This window comes from Siphateles boraxobius, unplaced genomic scaffold (genome assembly GCF_051911475.1).
Source record: "Siphateles boraxobius isolate OS27281-9 unplaced genomic scaffold, OSU_SipBor_1 41, whole genome shotgun sequence".
Classification (NCBI taxonomy): Eukaryota; Metazoa; Chordata; class Actinopteri; order Cypriniformes; family Leuciscidae; genus Siphateles; species Siphateles boraxobius.
Genome location: NW_027509042.1, coordinates 14340768 through 14357948, shown reverse-complemented (window position 1 = coordinate 14357948; position 17181 = coordinate 14340768). Strand labels below are relative to the sequence as shown.

Below are 17181 nucleotides of genomic sequence, written 5' to 3'. Positions count from 1 at the left end.
TGTCAGCGATATGGACTTTTAAGGTAGCCTAATCAGCACACCTAACTAGTTATTTTTATTGTTACTTTTTTATTTGATTTTAATATCCGAATGTTAGTGATAAGAACAAAAAACTTTTATGTCAACCTGCACATTGATGGATATCGGTTATGCTCATCTCCTTTGAAGGCATCTTTGAGTAAAACAGCTCCATATTTAATGTAACATGTACAAATTAACTGAACCAGAAACAATGCAATCGGTTTTACTGAATACAGAAGTTTGTTGCACATAACCAGTAAGTTAGTCTATAAGTGCATGGGTGAAAAAGGTAGCAGCTCTTAAAGTCCCCATAAAATTAAAATGTAATTGCTTTTGGCTTTTAGTATGAATATGTTAGCCCAAATGATATCTATAAGCTAAGCTGCTTCAAAACAACGACAGAATCCACATTTAGAAGATAAGCATTCAAAACTTACAGTCTCTCACTTACGCCAAAATGAATCAACTTGAAACATTTTGATGACATCAGCCTGCACAAAAGCTTCTCATTAGATTTTCTGTTCAATCAAATGCTCTCTAGAATCTGAAGCGTCCCACCCCCTACATTATAAATAGATGCTGAATATATGGCTTAAATTGGTCACTTGTTCAGACATTTACTATTTTATATATGGTGAATGGTGCATAAAGCACACAATATGTGATAGATAGGAAACCATTCAGACTGCAAATATGCTTTCCATTGGGGTGAATTAAGTCTGGATTCGCATTAATCTCATGCGAACTGCCACTGCATGCACACAATCTACTCCGGTCCAAAACACAATAGCACAGAGCAGATCATATGTGCGAGTCGGCGCAGGCCACAAAACATATTGGACCCATTTGAACTCTACTCAGAATGCTATTAGCGATTTGGGGGGATTAGGAGGAGAAACGGTTAAACAGACTCGACATTAGAAACAGCACATGTGTAAGAGATCGCCAGTGCCATGCATGCACCAACATACAGTTAATTTCAAAACGACACACCTACACAAACTACATTTTTCAAACTACATGTCCTCAGCATGATTATCATCACTGATTTGCTTTAGTAACAGTTTCATATTAAATCTAAAGGGGAATCTTATAATAATTGTGAATCAGCCAATTAGACGGTGACTGTTATAAGTTGTCAAATGCGGCTTTGCCGACCTCAGCGGCTCTGGCCGAACGGTGATATAAGTGAAAATTATTCACTTGCCATTTTAAAAAAAGGGAGGGGCTGCTCGATGTGTCCTACCCTGTCTTCCTGTTTCAGTGGAAATAACATCACCACATCGAAAAACACTGCGTGTTTCAAGGATCTTCAGTGGGCTTTTAAGTAGCAATTAAGTGGTTTCACTTTTTAAACCACTTTAAATGGAGTCACTGAGGAAGAAAATTGGGTTTAAACTCTCTAAACAATGACAAACACATTTTTTGCAGTGATGTAATGACAGTTTCCACAATATATCAACATTTCTTGGGATGGTGCCCTTATTGCTAAAAGAGTGTAATGTTGTCAAACTGTCTATGTTTGTGGTTCTCCTCTATTTACTTGAACGTTAATGGTGCAGAAACAAACTCTCTAGCTGTTTAAGTCATGACAAGTTTAGTAACTCGGATTTCTCTCACAAGTTCTCTCTCTGTTAACCTAAATTACCAGCTGTGTTTGTTTGTTTGTTTGTTTGTTTATTGCCCTATGTCAAATCTTTGTTCATGTTCACACTTTCTCTGTTTTGTCCCAGAAAGCTTAGCCACCAGTACCTGAATTGGCCAGTCATTTAAGTAAAGACTTCCCCTTCTGATGTCTTGATAGGATTCACTCAGGCACACCAATCTCACGTTTTACGTGATCCATGACACATCTTTACCGTAACCTTGATTACTCTGGCCGATGACCCGAGGCTATGTCTTTTTGACATTTACAGGATGATAGTAGTGCTGCTGGCGTCATCCATGGGCTTCACATTGTAATTGAGCATGTTCCAGCCTGATGTTCCTCTTTCCGCCCAGAGAGCTTTCCCAGCCCCTCTCCCACAACCAAAGCTTGATTTTAGGACTGCAGATCCCCCACAGACCTCCATTGTGGGTCAAGAATCCAGTGCTCCATGTGTCCTGTTCCGTATGGGACATGTGACATGTACAGTAGCTGCAATGCTCTTTTTATATAACTGGTTAAATTAGGATCATACACACGCTTGAATAATACATTGAGTGTTAAAGATGGGCACTTACCGAGTGGAAAAGATGCATGAGAGACTTAAATACATGCACACAATTTTTTTTCATTTTTTTTTTTTTCATATTTTTATTTATCTTTTTTTATCACAAAAGATTTATTTTCACCAGTAACAACTTAGCACTTATTTACTACTAAATATTTGAGCGTTTCCATTATACATAGGGTTACCTTGCAATTATGTTTAAACTAAATATTTAATGAAGCCTACAACCAGGAGTAGGCTGGAATAAAATGGCAGACCGATTGGATTACATCTATGTTTTGTGTGACATACTTTAGAACTTTAGACACAATGTAAATTATGAAATTGAAATTTACGCCCATTTACATTAAGGGGCTGTTTACACGACACCGTTTTCAATAAAAACGTAAAACATTTTATGCGTTCGGCCTTTCATTTTTGGCTGCCTGAAAACGCTAACTTTTAAAAAACGGTTTCAAAGTGCAGGTTTTTGAAAACGGTATGTGTAAACAACAGAAACGCAAATCTCTAAAGACAATGACGTCATGCACGTGTGTATTAAGTGTTTTAAGTCGTTTTGGTGGATCCGTGTGAATGGAGATCGTTTCGACAATGGTGTCGTCTGTCCACGGAAAACTCAAAGAATATAAGTATCTTAGATACAGATCTTGAATTTGAATACACCATTCATAACATGATTTATATACTATAATATACTTTAATATCCTATATGTAATTATACTATAATAACTGTAATAGATTGAATTTAGACTGGATTTATTATCGTTGACAGTTAGGTGATGCACAAGAAGTTTAAAACATCCTCAACCATAACCAGATAAACTAAAATTCATGGCTTTTCAGCACTTCTGTTTACAAATTTGAAAACTTTACTTTATGAACGTCTTATGACTTACTGCCTAAAACTAATTTTGTGATTGTTGTCACTCTAATGTATCTCCTACAGAAATTTCAGGACGAATATAAAAGGGGGTCATTCCCGTCTCGAATCATTCACTACTATCTGATGCATTTGCTGCCATTTTAATTCACTCTGCTAATAGCGCAGACAAGATGTGCCCTGAAATGACCACACTACTATGAAATGGAGGGAGCGACTGCCAGGGGGGCCTGAAAGATGATGCACTAAAATACATGCCGCAAAACAGAGAGCCTCTGATCATTTCAAACCAACAAATGAATCCACACCTGTAGAAATGAACTGATTCATCAAATGGACTGCCTCGTTGTTGAAAAACAATTCCATTATCTTGTCAGTCTTGAATTGACTGAAAAACAGATGTTCGTTCAGGGAAAACATTAATCAGACATTTAAATTAAATTTGACTCTCCCTCATATACTGTGCAGTGTGTTGATGAGACAATGTGGTGTGGAGAAACACACTGTGGACTTTCAAATCACATGATTTCGTAACGCTGAGGTTGAAGTTCACTCTGTCAACGGGCCTAATCAGCATCAAGCAGTGATGAAGACTGAACCTGTCGTAACCTCATTCTTTCTCAGTGCTTTGAAGCGTGCTGAAGGTGTTTTGATTTAAGGGAACAATCTCTTTGGTCTTTCAGTACACAAAGCGGATGGCATGCATGGGTTTCAAACACAGACACACACACATAAACAGTCCAGGTCTGTGCTGAAAGGAGCAGTGGGCCCTTGAACGCCATCTGGCCAAATGTTCACCTCTCTCTGTGCTGCCTGGCACGTAGCTCCACGTTTATTTATGTTACCGCTAACAGACACGGCCACATTAATTCCTCACACATGCTCCCTCACATGGGTCAAACACTTTCTCACTCTCTTAGACAGTTGGGGGACAAAGGAGTTTGTTTGTTTGCCATCATTTAAGTGTGTCATGAATCAACTGATGATATGCTTACTGGAAAAGTATACCAGTACACAATCCATTCACGTCAACAGTATTAAACAACTTGCGTTAACAGTTTGACTCAGAATTTCACTCTAAAAAATCTTTATATCAATATCAACTCAATATTTGAAAGAAAATTAAAATAAACAGAGGTCACCGCCCTGTCACCGTTCATATTACAATCCATTTCCCATTCAGAAACAGGGTTGTAAATGGCCATAAACGTCCCAGTCCTGGGAACGATAGAGAAAGTTTAATGGCACCTGTTTTACAATATACATTTATCATCTGTCTTGAGTTACGTCATCAGTCTTTGAAATACAACAGATAACCAGAAGCTGAACTTTAGACTCAGAAACGCTCAGAAGGGATGTGTTTTTTTAATCAGTTGTATGCTGAAGATGTGTCTTAAAGGAAAAGTGCACTCAAAAAAAAAAAAAAAAAAAAAAACTGTCATTTACTCAGCCTCATGCCACTCCAAATTTTCTTGCATGAAACAGAAGATATTTTTAATAATGTGCTGTTGGTTCTTTTTCTGTGAATGGGGACTGAGGTTATTAAGCCTCAAAAACCAAACAGTGTAAAAAAAAAGAAAAAAGTTGCTGCCTTAAATTAAGTACAATCAACCAACAACTTATAAAAAAAGTTGAAAGTTGCTCAACTCATCTTGATGAGTTAAAGTAATGTAAAAACATGTGGTCATAGCTTATTAATCATATAATTTTTTCCCATTAAATATCATAAATATAACAAAACGAGTCAATATGACTAATACGTTAAAGTGAAGTTATTCACTGATAATCTTCCACTCCAATGTGCTTTTGTAGCAGGATAATTGAGTTAGTGAATCACTCGAGAAGTGGATTCAATTCTGGAAAGAATCAGATTAAATTAACTGATTCAAAAGATCTAACTCAGAACATGTGTATTGTTTTCTCTCATGAACAGCTCAAGTAATACTTAAATTGCTGTCTGTTCCTCCCACAAAGCTATGGTATGAATTTGAAAGACTTGCACAAATTTTAAGAATTTTATTTTTATGGTGTTTATATGTTATTGTTTAGCTTGACAGTTCCAGCCCTCATTTATTTTCATTAAGTTAAAAGACAAAAAAAAAAATTGTAAGAAAGTCTGTCATATTGGTTTTGACCAATGAAGAATATTGGTTTTGAGTAATTTTTTTTCAACTATTCCTGACATATACTATTAATAGTTTCTGTTTTCATAAAAGCAAAGGGGCATGGGTGCTTTTACATTACATATAAATGAGCTCATAAGAACATAATCACATTGCTGATGTTTGTGTATTTGTGTGTGATCACACAATATGGCATTAACATCTGATAGTGAAAGAAAAATATCACAGTTTCTTATTGAATTACAACCTCATTATAAAACTACTTTTGGAACAAAACTGTCCAGTCTACCACAGACATGACAAAAAAAATGTGGCTTGGACACAGCATAAATGCAGAACAATCTGTGAAGCCAGTATTATTCACTTCTGACAAACACATTTCTTCACTGCAGCTTTTCATAGACTGTTCAATGAAATTTCTGAACCGGCAACGAAAGACTGTTATTACGTTGTCTGGCTATGGCAGAAGTGCTAGTTCAGTCAGACGTTGATTGAGTGTTGAGCACTGTGTTTTTCTCTCTCTTTATCTGAGGCCGATAAGAATAAATCCTGAATAGCACGTGTCTCCAATTCAAGCAGAAATGTGTACTGAAGGCACTGCGTAAAAGCGGCGTTGATGGACTAACTCTAGCATAACAAAGGAGGATGTGATATAAGTAGAGGCGGGTATTGTCTAAATGTTTCATTGGTTCTAAATGGTTCTTTTTAAAAAAGCTATAAGCTGCTTACTACCTACAGAGAATTGCCTTCAGAAGGTGCAGTTACATTAGCAGAATTTCAGACAAATTTAGAAGGCAGAAAAGGTCCATTGTCTATTATCAGTAGTGTGTGATACAAACTCACTTTCAAATCAAGCAGCTTTCTGTTGGTCAGTGCAGCGAATCTGTGTGACCAACTTCAGCCACTGCAAAGTTTGCATGGGGAAATCTTTAACACAATAAACACAATACATTAACCCTTAAATGCATGAATGTTTTGCCAATCATTATTACATATTCTGATCTTTGGTTATACTTTATTTCGACAGTCCATTTTAGACATTCTACTAACTATTAGTAACTTTTCAACTACATGTCAACTAACTCTCATTAGAGTATTAGAGTGTAGTAGACTGTTAGGTTATAGTTAGGTGTTAGGGTTAGGGTTAGGGTTAGGAGAACAAGTTGATAAGTAGTTGAAAAGTTACTAGAATGTCTGTTGGGGGACCATCAAAATAAAGTGTTAGCAGATATTAAGCAGACAGTCTACAAATCCTCTAATGACAGTTAGTTGATATGTAGCTGCAAAGTTACTTATAGTTAGTAGAATGTCTTAAGTGGACTATCGAAATAAAGTGTTACTTGATCTTAAGCTGCCCGGATCTATCTAACACGGATAGATCTCTACCTGTCGCGATAGTGTAAAACTCTCCTGATAGAGCTCAGAGCTCATTTCCCAGTGTTCAGCATTTGGCTCAAATTCGTGATCTCAAACATATTCTCAAAACTATAATTTTCAACATCTTCAAAATCAATAATTTGATTGCTGACAGCTTCTTCACCAGATCCACCATCAAGTGACAGTGGCACTAATATTTGATTGTGTTTTGCTGATGATACTTCCTATTCTTTTGATTTCTGCTTGCAGTAACTATGAGTGAAACGTCACTTCATTATTGTGTATCAAACATTGCCACCTTGTATAAAGGTGAATTTATAGGTCCATTTATTCAGTCATCAAATATTAAATTATTTTTGTGGAGAAAAAAATATACTTACTGTTATAGTCTTCGCCTGCACCTGTCTGTCTTAGCACTACACTCCCCAGAATCCTCCTCACTCCCTCACTTATCAGTCATTCATCGTTATCATCATCTGTGTCACCTGTCTTCACCTTGTTATGCTTGATTTGTACTTGTATTTAGTTTGCTTGTGTTCAGTCTGTCTTTGTCGGTTCTTGTTAATGTTTCTGTGTTTTGTGATTTGTTTATCTTCAGCCCGTCCACCTGCCTGTACCAGTTTATTTTATTTTGTAATAGTAAATGTTTGAATTGAAGTGTTTTGACTCAGTCTTCTCCTTCAACCCACACGCCCCCTGACCGAAGAACCGACCTACTAAACAATATGGATTTTGCAGCAATCCAGATCCTTCTCCTTTCCCAGGAGGATCAGTCCCTCGAGGCCCACACACAGAGGTATTTGGACTTGGTACCTCTAGTTCATTATGATGACACCAGCCTCTGTGTATTCTTCCGGGCAGGCCTCAACGCTGAGACCAAAGCACGCCTGCCCGGAGATGGGCCTCGGGGGAACTTCGCTGGCTTCATAGAGTGGGTGCCAGTGGCCTGTGAATCGCTGCTCCCAGTGGGCCCCACCGAGCCTGAGCTTCACGCCAGCACAGAGCCTTCACCGCTGGTCCCATCCAGCACAGAGCCTTCGCCGCCGCTGGTCCCGTCCAGCACAGAGCCTTTGCCGCCGCTGGTCCCGTCCAGCACAGAGCCTTCGCTGCCGCTGGTCCCGTCCAGCAAAGAGCCTTCGCCTCTGCTGGTCCCGTCCAGCACAGAGCCTTCGCCGCCGCTGGTCCCGTCAGCACAGAGCCTTCGCCGCCGCTGGTCCCGTCCAGCACAGAGCCTTCGCCGCCGCTGGTCCCGTCCAGCACAGAGCCTTCGCCGCCGCTGGTCCCGTCCAGCACAGAGCCTTCGCCTGAAGGGTCTTCGCCGCCATGGCCGCCCGAGGGGTCTTACACTTACACTGTTGCACACCTCAGGTTGTTAGCCACCCTATAGATTTTTTTTTTACAAAAAGTGAATTGGAAAACAGGCATGTTTCTATAATTTTTTCTTTTGTCTAACTTAAAAAAATTATGAGGACAAGGGTAGTGAATGATGTCCCAGGTCACTAAAGACCCGAGGTATATTAAACTATTGTATTTATACTGCACTTTTCAGTCTAGCAAAAATATCGCCATCTTAAATTGATTTTTTCACTGATATCGCAATGCAATCTGGCATTGCCTTCTACACATTGTAAAGTCATGTTGCAATAAATACTGTTTCTTGGTCTAAGCTTCTACTGCTTCAGCTGAGAATACTCAACAGCTGTTTATGATCACTATTTTTTTCATATCACACATTTATCCTATAAGCTTTTAAAAACTCACAGTGTACATTGCAGTCTCCAGCATCATGAGCACCAACATTTTAGCAATTCATAAAAGATGAATCACTATACAGTATGTCCATTCGAGATATTGATATAAAGGTTAGGATCATGATTTTTTCTTCAGATTGGACCCGGAAACTGTGACGCGTGACATAAGACTTAACAGGCAGATACTGTAGATCCTGATTCCTGACTTAGAATTTAGTTTCAAATTGGCTAAATTATAAATAAGATGACAACCCTTTTTAATGTGTTCATAAATGTTGTCTTAGTAGACAGCTCACTGGTTTGGAATGGAGCTGGTGAAAATCTACTTGTTTTATTTAGATTTTATTTATTTATCCTGATTAACAAAGTTTTATAGTGAAAAATGACCTGGACAACCTAAGGCCACCATGACTCAATTTCCTGTGTAAACGTAGCAGCTGGAACTGATTTGATATGACATTACTCTGAGGTGAACCATTCAGTTTTGTTTCCTCGTGATTTGATAGACTGAGAGATAGAGCGACTTTAAACACTGTTCAGCCAAGAGCGGTGATCTCACCTCACAAGCTTGTCTCTCATCTGAAGTCTGGTTCTTTGATCAATATGCCTGTTCATGAACTGAAGTATGAACATAGAAGGTTTTGTGAGGTGATATATAACATATTGAGCTTGAATATCATCTTTTGTGTTCAACAGAACAAATAAACTCATACAGGGTTGAGTTTGAGTTCAGTTCATAGAAGGTGAGTAAATGATGACAGTATTTTTATTTTTGAGTGAACTGCCCCTTTAAAACCCATACATTCTGGGTTCAGTACGATTTATGGTCAGTGTCCATTGTGGAATAGTGTTTATTGTCTTGAAAATGTATTGGAATTTTGTTTTTGTTTTTAAAAAAAGCTAAAATTTAAGTTACAGTGAGGCAGTTACAAACTTTAAAGTACTCAGTGTTTCAAATTTATAGCCACAAAAACAATATGCAGGTTGACAGAATTTTACTGTGAGAAAAAAATAATTTGCTATCTTTTTTGAGTAGCATTATATCCAATTTTACAACGTTGTTGCCATGTAAACAGCATAAACCCTAAAATAACAGTGATTTAAACCGCTTTACAGCTCAAATAATACACAAGTTATGAGATGCAAATTAGTGTGTGATTTGATAAGTTTCACATTTCTGCTTTTAATTCATCGAAAAACTGGCCCCATTCACTTTGATTTTCTTCTTATTCTAATGCTTTTTTCTTCTTCTTTTTATTTTATTTTAATATTTACTGTTTGCCATAAAGGCTGTTGATTGAGCTGAACTTGTTTTGATCCTAACATTCCATTAAGGTAACAATAGACACATAAATCAATAGAAGTCTAAGGCTATAATCGCTGAAAAGTATGTTTGCATGTAATTGGCCTATAATTGCACTCTGAGGCGTGAATGTACCATCAGACGTACTTTTCAGAAATTGCCCTATTTTGTAGTTTTGCTCTTGTACATTATATCCTAGGCATAGTTCCAATGTAACCCCTCATGCAAGCTAAAGACACAGTCAAAGGTATGTAACATTTGCTATTTTCCAACATGCTAATCAATAACACAGCAATTTAATCTGATTTTTTGGCAGGTAGTTAGAAGATGACCTAATGGTCATATTTCTATGCACACTAAATAATGGGCCTATGATTGGGCATGTGGTTGCATGACAAAGAAGTGACTTTGTATTTTTATTATGTACATTTCCGAAATGCACTTTCTGTAAAGCTGCTCTGAGACAATGTGTATTGTGAAAAGCGCTATACAAATAAATTTGAATTGAAATTTGAATTGAATTGAATATGCAATTAATATTATTATTACTATTATTATTGTTGTTGTTGTTTGTAGTAGTACTAGTATTTATACTTATGTTGTGGTTGACTACGAAAATGGATTGTTTCTGTTTACTGACTAATCTTGCAATCTAGTAATCATTTATCTACAGGAGACTGCATGCGTAGTGCGTAATCAGCAATGCGTAATCAGCGAAAAACCTCTGAGGTTTCCAATATCTAAAACTTAATGGAGCTGAACAGCCCACATGCTTTGAGTCACAGCCCCACATCTGGGACCAGGTTAATTTATGATAAGAAAAAAGGTGTAGGCTAATACAAGGAGAAGGTGACTTTTAACCTGAATATGATCTAATATGACCTTAGTTATCACATTCTCAGTCTGCCCTGGTTTAAACTATTGTTCATTCATACGCACCTTATATGGTCTAGCTGATGCAGTTGAATGAACTGGAACTGATAGACTTACTGCATAGTTTTTTTCTGGTTCTGAAGTCCCAGGTTTGTCTTTAGGCATTTGACTAACCAAAGCTATTGATAGGATTGGTGCAATAATTTGCATGGATGTGTCAACAACCATTTGAACGGGACAGAGTGAGAAGACACGTGCTTTTAAGCAAGTTTTGTGGACAAAGTCTGTATGTGAGAAGCCAGATGAAATGTGACTGAATCACACACACACACACACACACACACACACACACACACACACACACACACACACACACACACACACACACACACACACACACACACACACACACACACATATAGATATTGTAATCGAAATTATTCAGTCCCCATTGCAATTCGGGTTTATTGGCAAAATTGACAGGCTTTCAGGTGTTTGCGATGAACAGATCAACAGAGCCGGCCCGAGCCTTTTGGGGGCCCTAAGCAGAATTTGATTTGGGCCCCCCTCCCACTACGCGAAGTCACCTGTGCTTGATGATTATTGACACACGCAATAATGATACATTATAAATGAATACAGTGAGGTTATGTATTAATACAAAATAAATACTTAATAAAAAATAGATGCCTACTTAAATAAAAAAGTTTTAACTTTTACTTTACTCTTTTACTACCTCTTTGAAACTTATTAAAACAAACTGTCTCAAAACATATAAAATAAATTATTTGCAAAAAATATTGACAAAACTCAGAAATCAGAAACATAATTAGAGCAAGGGTTCAACAATGACAATTATTGTTGAAAACTGTAATAATATTATTATTATTTCTCAACTGTCTCAATACAGTGTAACTGTCCTCAAAATCTTTTTTATTATTATTATTGTAACAGACTTTGTTGGATTGTACATGACAGAATCCAACAAAGTCTGTTACTATAATACCGGTAATGATGTACTGGCGCTCGTTGTATGTGTGTATGTATGCAATCTATTTTTCCCCTCGGGGCTTGCCGTAGATAGGAATGGGTCGTGCGCACCTGGTACTGGAGTGTCGCGGGTTTTTGGAGTTAGTGATCTGGTATAATAAAGTGGAGAAGATTTCAAACTGCTATGTTGTTTATATATTCAAACTGCTACCCTTACACCTAGAAGGTTAAGTTCCCCTGCGGCTATTTTCTCCAACTTAAACCGATACCGTGACTATGCACAGTTGCGCACGAATTGTCTACACTCGCAAGGTGTCTAGATTATGCGCATGACTTAAACGCTGGCAGACACAGTAGCAGTTGTTGGCAGGTATATTGATCATGAAATCAGAATTTTCTTGTCTTGAATTATTCATTCATATTCATTCATTCATGTATGTCACTTGTTTAAGTCATCTAAAAAAAAAAAATTTAAACTCGATTGGGGGCCCCAAGCAGCCGCTTAGTTCGCTTTTGCCTCGGGCCGGCCCTGCAGATCAAAATAAAATAATTGAAATAGCTCAACACAACAAAAGTGATTTCCCCAAATTCAACTTAAAATGCAACTTTTAATGACTTCTGCAGTCTCAGAATTATTCACCCTCTTCATGGCAAGCATGTTTAGTACACCCTTTTGCTTTAATGACCTGCAGCAAATGAGACACCAGCTTCTGGCAGCGTTTTTGAGTAATCTTAGCCCATTCCTCATGAGCAATGGCTCCAGATCAGTAATATACTTGGGTTTGCGTGTTGCAACTGCCGCCTGCCTTCACATTCCACCAGAGACATTCTATGGGGTTCAAGTCAGGAGACTGTGATGGCCACTGTAGACTCTTCCAGGACTTCTTCTGCAACCAAACCTTGGTGGAATTTGTGGTATACCTAGGATCATTGTCATGGTGGAAGGTCCAATGACGCTCAAGCTTCAGCTTCCTCACTGATGGCATGGCGTTTTTTAGGATTTCTTTATATGTCAATGAATCCATCTTGCCTTCCATACGCTGCAGGTTTCCAGTGTCAGAGGATGCAAAGCAGCCCAAGAGCACTGTTCCTTTAACTTTGAACTTGTAAACTATGCTTCCAATGGTGTCTTTAGGAACATTTAGTGTCTTCGCTATCTTTTTGTAGCCTGTTCCTTGTTTGTGAAGGGCGAAGATATCTTCTCTTAACTTTTTGGACCATTCTTTTGACTTAGCCATGTTTCTATCATGCAGTTAAACGTGACACTCAACAAACCCCTATAGCCAGTTCAAATATTTCCTGTGTTCTAGCTCAAGCACAGCTGGTGCACCTAATGAAGCCCTTGATTAGTTGCATCAGGTGTGCTTGAGACAACACCTGTTTTGCTGATTCTTGTGCTGAATAACTTTGAGACTGCGGAAGTCTTTAAAAGTAAAATTTTCAGTTGAATTCGGGGAAACCACTTGAAACATTTGTTGGTTTGAGCTATTTCAATTACTATTGATTTGTTCATTGCAAACAACTGAAAGTCTGTACACACACACACACACACACACACACACACACACACACACACACACACACACACACACACACACACACACACACACACACACACACAAACACACACACACACACACACACACACACACACACACACACACACACACACACACACACACACACACACACACACACAGTTGTAATCGAAATTATTTAACCCCCATTGCAAATCAAATCAAATATATAATATTGTAATATTTTTAAATTGCAGTTAGAATGTCTTTATTGCAATGAATGATTTGCTATCAGGATTTGAATGCTCCCATAAATTCAAAATGAAGTGCATTTCCTTTGTGAGAGGGTAAAAGATGATATTACTCTGACCTGACATGATCTGATAGCCTATGTAAATCAGGGTAATGATAGCCAGTGATTAGGAGTCTGTTCCTGTCTCCATATCATTACAGAATTTGGCCTTTGCCTTTTCCTTTGAGTCTGTAGTAAATTATTTTTTTTCCATTGAAGAGATTTGTGTCATGACTTGATCAGTTCAAAATAATAATGTGGTCTTGATTGAAATGTATGACTTGGACAGAACAAATGTTCAGTTGCCTTGTGCACAGCTTTATTCTTATTTGTAGTGGTCCTAATGTGTAATATTTATTTCTTATCAGAGATCCATATGGGTCATTGAGGGGTACAAACAAGTTAAACTGAGCATGGAGACCACAAGTATTTGACAACTTAGAGAATGTTGCTTCTCTGACCTTAAGGGCTGCATGGTGTTCAAAGTGCGTCAAAGTGTTTAAATACATTTTTTGCTATGATTGTTTGTTCAGACCGCTCTGGTGAATAATGGCAATATTATGGCACAAACATGAAATTTGGAGAATATAAGATTTGCATTAAAAATATGAATGGTTTTAATAAAAAAAAAAATAAGTGTAGAGAACTTTAAACTATACTTGGGTGAAAAAAATGAAACCATATGAAGCTTAGTATGTATAAATGACATATTTACCACTGTAAGTTCTACTACTCTTTTGCACATTTTTTTCTTCTATTTTTTGTTGCCCCAAACTGTTTTTTCCCCCCATTTTTTTTTTAAATTTAATTTTTTTTGTTCATTTTATTTTATATTTAATTAATTTATATTTTTTATTTAATTGTATTTGTTAATGCATTAAAAAAAGAAGTGAAAGTAAACCACAAAAAATCCATCACATGTTTATTATAAATCACAAATTGATTAGGTTCAACAAAAAGAAAGTTCGCATCAAACCCCTTCCCTTTCAAAAACTTTGGAAATTACCTTGGCTTTGCATTTGCTTGGTTTCTGCCTCTGGTGTGATTGGCTGGCTCTTCTGTTGTGAAGGGTGGGCTGTATAAAAGAAGAGTTGTAGGAGGAGACTGCATTGAGATTGTGAGGATCTGCTTTGTGACACACTCTTTTTCTGTAGCATTGGATTTGTATTACGCACCAGCACCATGTGTAAAGGGCTTGCAGACCTCCCTGCAACATGCTTAAAAAGGTATGAATATGCTCATTAAACATTGAACTAATAATAAAGAATATCACCTATAATTTGCAAAGACTTTATATGTTTTTATACTCCGTATATTCTCAAGTGGACTAATAGCAACATATGTTGTTTTGATATTTCAATAGTTGTTTTTAAGTGATGGAAAAAGGAAAAGAGTTTTATTATGCTTGTTGTAAATTCGAAACAGGCGTTTGAGAAATATCTAAGAGTAAATATGCTACTTTAAGTTACCTTTTACATAATTTTTCATAATTTTGTTTTTCACAGTAGAGTCTTTAAAGCCAAAATGTTGATTTAATTACATATTTTCTTCAACAGCGCCAAAGACATAAAGCATAAGATTGGCTTTCTGCTTCAAAAGCCAGATCCACCTCAAGACCAGAAGGCTTTGAAGGAGAAAGAGAAGGAGAAGGCGAAGGTCACAGTGGTGAACAGGTAAGGCTGGAGCAACATGGCTATTATATTCAATTATATTCAATTATATTATATTCAATTATATTCAATTATATTCAATTATATTCAATTATATTCAATTATATTCAATTATATTCAATTATATTCAATTATATTAAACATTTTGGTTATTAATTCTTCATCTGATTGTAGAATCTCTCCTGCTGAAACTGAGAAATGGAAAACATCATTTAACAACCTGATCAAAAATGATGGTAAGTTTCCAGATTATTTGGTCATGCAATAAACAAAAATCTGCTCCTGATTAAATCTTAGAAAACAGCATGTGTTAACGATGAACAGGCTGCGGCTTACTAAGGGCCAGGAAAGCCCGAGACTTCTGCACTGCCCTTTGTTTATTCGGCCTTGTATTCGCTGTCAAAGAGCCCTTTGGCCTCATTAATGTCTCTTTTAAAGGAGACTATGTTTATAATCGCTCTGACAGGCCATGACCATATTTTTCTCACGCTCCTGAGCGCGCGTGCTACGTGTCCGCAGACTGCACTGGTGGCCCCTGAAGAGCTCGAGTGTTCTGCTCTGGTGGGCTTCAGGGGTCATCAACCACTAGGGCAGTCCTCAGAGAATCCCCCTCAGACTCAAAGCCTTGACCTCTTCATTCCAAAACCTCCTCAGCATCCGCTCCCTATGAATAATGAGATTAGATGCAGATTTGAATGTCTTCGGAATTCTATTCTATTCTTTTCTATTCTATTCTATCATTTTCTGTTTTTATTTAATATTCAGTATATTGAGTCTCACATAAATTCTTTCCTTTCAGATGGTCGGAGGGCTTTCACTTCCTTTTTACAGTCTGAATACAGTCAAGAGAACATTGAATTTTGGGTGGCCTGTGAGGATTTCAAGCAGACATCAATGGACAAGATGAATCTGAAAGCTAAAAATATATTTGAGCGATACATTGATGCCGATTCCCCCAGTGAGGTGAGAGCACTGCTTGACTGCACTAGGTCTATTCGCTTATTGCATATAAAATGTCCTCGTAAATCTCCATTAATCTCTTCTTTTTTTTTTTAGGTGAATTTGGATTCGGCCACCAGAGAGCAGGCTAGGAAGAATCTGGAAAGGTGTGACGCGTCATGTTTTGAGGAGGCTCAGAGTAAGATCTTCACCCTCATGGAAAAGGACTCGTACAGGCGCTTCCTGAAATCCAAACTGTTCATGGAACTGTCTCAACCACTGACGGGCAACAAACCCTGCAGTTTAGAGAAGAAAGGAAAGCAACACATTTCTGACTACAGTCAGTGCCTGCCTAGTTATGCCTAATCTGACCCTAAATGAACAAAGTGTATGACGAACTTTACCATAATGTGATTTCCATTCACTTTGGCTTTGTAACGCTTGTTCATATTTATGAATAAAAAAGGTTGTAAGCCAGAGCCAAACTAGACATCATTAGATGGTTCAGCCATTGTGATTGTAACACATTTGCCTTTTAGTCAAGACCCTTTGGGGCAGAACTTGTTACCCAAAAGCTATTTCCCACTTTTAGATTTGCAGCAATGTTGTGACTTCTTGAGAGTGACGGTAATCTTCTGAATGGATGTTATGCAGGCAGTGCTTTTACTGACAACAAAAATAACCCACATGTATTCAACCTTAAAATTCCCTGAACTGGCTTTGGGTTGTAGTTTACAACTAAGTGACTGTTACAGACGGAAAAAGTCTTGTGCTTGGGATTTTATTTGAGCTACGATGAGAATAGCATCATCAACATCACTAACAATAACCAATTGTATTCTCTTTAACCTTGTAATGTTATGTAATACACGTATGTATATATGTTAATGTATAAGCTTTCTTAACTTTAAAGGTGATGTAATTTCTTTCTCCTTAAAATGTGAACTTTCCGGCATTTTTTTTCTTCTTCTATGGGCCATCCATCATAATCCACAAAATGACAAATGAATGTGATTAATGTGCATGTGCAATGTATTACCTGTCATTGCCAATGATTCACGATGCATTCGGCTGTGAAACTGTGTCTCGGCTGTAAGGCAGACTTTACATATCATATCACAAATGCCCCGGTTAGAATAAATGGCCACAAGTGAGATGTTTACATATTTGTTTACTGGTTCCATATTTATTTTTGTCATATTTATGAATAAAATAATATCATAAAATTAAAA

At 37.4% G+C, this 17181-nt stretch overlaps 1 protein-coding gene across 1 annotated transcript; it reads left to right on the top strand.

Moving 5' to 3' along the window:
- Nucleotides 1-14440: 14440 nt before the first annotated feature.
- rgs4 (regulator of G protein signaling 4) lies at nt 14441-17181 on the top strand. Its single transcript, XM_077198502.1, has 5 exons — nt 14441-14566; nt 14897-15013; nt 15185-15246; nt 15810-15973; nt 16067-17181. Exons 1-5 carry the CDS (start codon nt 14523-14525, stop codon nt 16313-16315), a joined length of 636 nt encoding a protein of 211 aa, XP_077054617.1. The 5' UTR covers nt 14441-14522; the 3' UTR covers nt 16316-17181.

Excerpts from the sequence above, each read along its gene's own strand:
- rgs4 (XM_077198502.1), top strand. The coding sequence starts at position 14,523 with ATGTGTAAAGGGCTTGCAGACCTCCCTGCAACATGCTTAAAAAG. Across the intron at positions 15,247-15,809 it reads CAACCTGATCAAAAATGATG|ATGGTCGGAGGGCTTTCACT; the intron begins GTAAGTTTCCAG and ends CTTTCCTTTCAG. Across the intron at positions 15,974-16,066 it reads ATGCCGATTCCCCCAGTGAG|GTGAATTTGGATTCGGCCAC; the intron begins GTGAGAGCACTG and ends TTTTTTTTTTAG.